Below are 3,398 nucleotides of genomic sequence, written 5' to 3'. Positions count from 1 at the left end.
AGAAGCTCTGGTTCTAATGCTATTTCAACTGTGGCATTAATAATATTGCAACAATTTTAATTTTTATATTTTATATTAATTATTTTATTTTAATTTTTATTTGTTTTTAATACCCTGTGCTAAATTTTTTTGACTTGACTTGAACTTGAATCACCAACCTCCAAATTTCACCATGCTAAATGCTACATTAAGGTTGGTGTGATTCTAATGTTATAATTTAATTTCAGATTGCCAATAATTCAACAACAGGGAACAACAATACAATGGAAGTTGATGAAGATGATCGTTTGTCTGTTATAGTGAGTGTCAATAATTTTGTGTGCTTTACTCTAGTTAGGGTCTGGCAGACTAAAAGCTCGGAATAATGAAATCTGTGATCATCTTTACAGAAACTATAAAGAGTTCTTTCTAAACAGCGCCAAGCAATTGGAGGAACCCTATCATTTCCCTCGAGGGGTAAATACCCCCAGGTTGGGAACCGATGGTATAATGGTACCTAGGATTATCAATGTGTTATAATTTGGTAATCTCCTAAAAGCTCGGAATAATGAAATCTGTGATCATCTTTACAGAAACTATAAAGAGTTCTTTCTAAACAGCGCCAAGCAATTGGAGGAACGCTGTCATTTCCTCTGTTCTTCTTCGTAAGATGATACCTAGGATTATCAGTGTGATATAATTTGGTAATCTTATCATAAAACACACGATTTTCCTATATTTTGTCCAGTTAAGTTTAAAATGAAATTGATATAAGCCAAAAAGAATATAGGGGACGAAGGAAAACTTGAAAAAATGACAGCGTTCCTCTAATTACTTTGCCCAGTTTATATCGAAGATGATTTTCCATTCCTATCACACGACCATACAAGTAAAATCTGCGATCTAGGCGCACGGCAGTGCGCCAGGCCAAGTTCCAGCCTAACGCAGACCTGAAACAGGGAGTAGACCACCCTGAAATTTCCCTTACTAACAAAATAGCTAAGGTTGAGTGTGAAGGGCATCCAATTGTAAATAAAAAAATTGAAGCCAAAACCAAACGTCAGTCCAAAAGAATCACCACCCTAGGGCTGATTGAGATGCTGACAAAAAAACACACACACACACACACACACACACACACACACACTGACCCTGTCTGAACATGGAAAAAGGCGAAATAAGAAACATACTATACTGGTAGGTATGTTTTTGACAATGTTTTTAGATGAACTCAATGGAGAACAACTTGGCACAAGATAACCATGAAGACGAAGAAGAAAGACTATCGGTATCCAACCCTTTTCTAATTGAAGATGACAATGATGACAATGAGGGTGAAACATTGGAAGAAATGCGACGGAAATATAAGCAGGTAAGTAGGTAATAAAAAGTGGTAGAAAGAGTAAACAATGTCAAAATTGTTTGAGATAACTTTTTTCTTTAATTATTTGTATTCTTTTTTCTTTAAGATAGGTTATTTAGTCACAGAGGTTGTATCTTCCATTTGCCAGCAAATTTCCTGCCTCCTTATATTAACTCACTCAGCCTGAGTGGAGACAGGAAAAGCCAGCAGCATGTCACTTAGCCTGACTGGGGCTGGGAAAAGCCAGTGACACATTATTGCCTGGAATACCTTATACTAATAAATAATTCTTGTTTTTCTCTACTCTTTCAGAGAAATGGCACCCAATCTTGTGGCAGTATACCAGATAAATCAAATAATCTACAAAATGGAATAGCAAAGACATCAAATAATCTACCAAATGGAATAGCAACAAAGTAAGTGAATCTTCTTTTCAATCTCATGTTAAACTGTTTGTTAACCAGAGAAGAAAAAGTCTGTTCTAATGAAAGAGCTCAAAAAACGTGTGACATCAGAGTTAAGGAAATAATGCACAGAAAAGTATGCACATAAACACATTAATGTGTTGTCTGTGAGGGAGCTTTGTTTGGGATATTTGATATGTCATCGTGTACAGGAGTGTATGCAGTGACGTCAGAGTTCAAGATTTACCGGTATTGTTTAAATCAATTTATCTCAGGATCTAGAAGTCACAGAAGAAAAAGAAAAATTCCGTTGTTCCCCATTTTTCCTGCTCTTTGACTTTGAAACCACACCGAAGTAAGCACAACTGGTCTATTTTTTTTTTTTTTTTTTTTTTTTTTTTTTTTTTTTTTTTTCAAAAATTCAACTTTTAATTGCCGTTCTAATGAAAAAGTTCAAAGAGTTGTGACGTCAGATTTCACGTCAAAATGCGCAGAAACGTTTGCGCACAAACAAATGAAGCGGGAGTCATAAATTATGACGTCATCGCCTACGGGAGCGTATGCCGTGACGTCAAAGTTCACGATTTACCGGTATTTTTTAAATCGATTTATCTCGGGATCTATAGAAGTCGTAGAAGAAAAAGAAAAATTTCGTTGCTCCTCATTTTTCCTGCTCTATGACTTTGCAATATCACCCAAGTAAGCGCAACTGATCTATTAGGGTAGATGAGCGACCGAAGAGAGTTCTTTATTTATTTTTCACTCGACGCTTTTTCGATTTGTCATCGTTGCTCCACAAAGGTGGATTGATGACATTTAGGTCACCAATGTCACCATACAGAATGTCCCGGGTTCGCAGCCTATCATAGATAATCCTAATTTAATGACCTCCTCAGTGGTGTAGTGGTTAGCACGGTGGACTCTGAATCTGGAGGTTGGTGGTTCGAGTCCAAGTCAAGTCATTAAATTTAGCGTACTTTATCAAGCGAGGAAGGACATTTTTGACAAGCATTTACTTCTCAACACAATTAAAATTCCTTTTTATGACCTCCTGTTGGGATTTCTTAAATGTAACTTTGACACATCCACTAATTTGCTGAATTTTGAAAAATTGTCATATCCACTAATGAAGAAGAAGAAGAAGAAGAGGAATAAATCCAGATTCCATCGGATATACATAAGTAAAAGTGATGTTCTCAATTTGATCCAATCGGAAATCACATACAGCATACAGACATTCATACATAAGTATACCTATCTACTAAATATTACCACTATATCGCATTCACATTCCTAGTCTGTACAAGTACCTAGGTAGGTAACTTGGTACATATGTATATTGTATATCCCCAGCTATCTCCAAATGACATTTCCTATAGTTTTCTCGTATGAAGAAAACCCGCCATTGTTATTTATCACCCGACACATCAATTCAGGTCTTACTTTCATTTTTTAATTTAATATAAGACAGTACAAACGTTTTTCATTTCTCAGACTTCCATGTTTCAGGCTGGCAACACACGTTTCTGGTGTGGATGTTTCATAGAAATTCCGAGCAATGAAACAGTTTTTACGTTAGATTCGTCTGGTCTGTCCCGTAGCATGTCCATCCCGTAGTATGTCTCTCATCAGATGGGCGATAAGAGACACAA

The 3,398-nt window shown here is 36.3% G+C and overlaps 1 protein-coding gene across 1 annotated transcript in view; it reads left to right on the top strand.

The window, feature by feature from the left end:
- The window catches only part of LOC103515430, a 3,393-nt gene extending 1,530 nt beyond the window's left edge, over positions 1 to 1,863 (top strand). Inside the window, exons 3-5 of the mRNA XM_017446672.2 lie at positions 228 to 299; positions 1,205 to 1,351; positions 1,655 to 1,863. Of these exons, the coding sequence (XP_017302161.1) occupies positions 228 to 299; positions 1,205 to 1,351; positions 1,655 to 1,762 (327 nt within the window). The 3' untranslated portion in view covers positions 1,763 to 1,863. The remainder of the gene's footprint in view (positions 1 to 227; positions 300 to 1,204; positions 1,352 to 1,654) is intronic.
- The last annotated feature ends 1,535 nt before the right edge of the window (positions 1,864 to 3,398 follow it).

Source organism: Diaphorina citri, unplaced genomic scaffold, assembly GCF_000475195.1.
Source record: "Diaphorina citri unplaced genomic scaffold, Diaci psyllid genome assembly version 1.1 scaffold1337, whole genome shotgun sequence".
Taxonomy (NCBI): Eukaryota; Metazoa; Arthropoda; class Insecta; order Hemiptera; family Psyllidae; genus Diaphorina; species Diaphorina citri.
The sequence above is the reverse complement of the archived record's forward strand: the minus strand, read 5'-3'. Positions and strand labels throughout refer to the sequence as shown.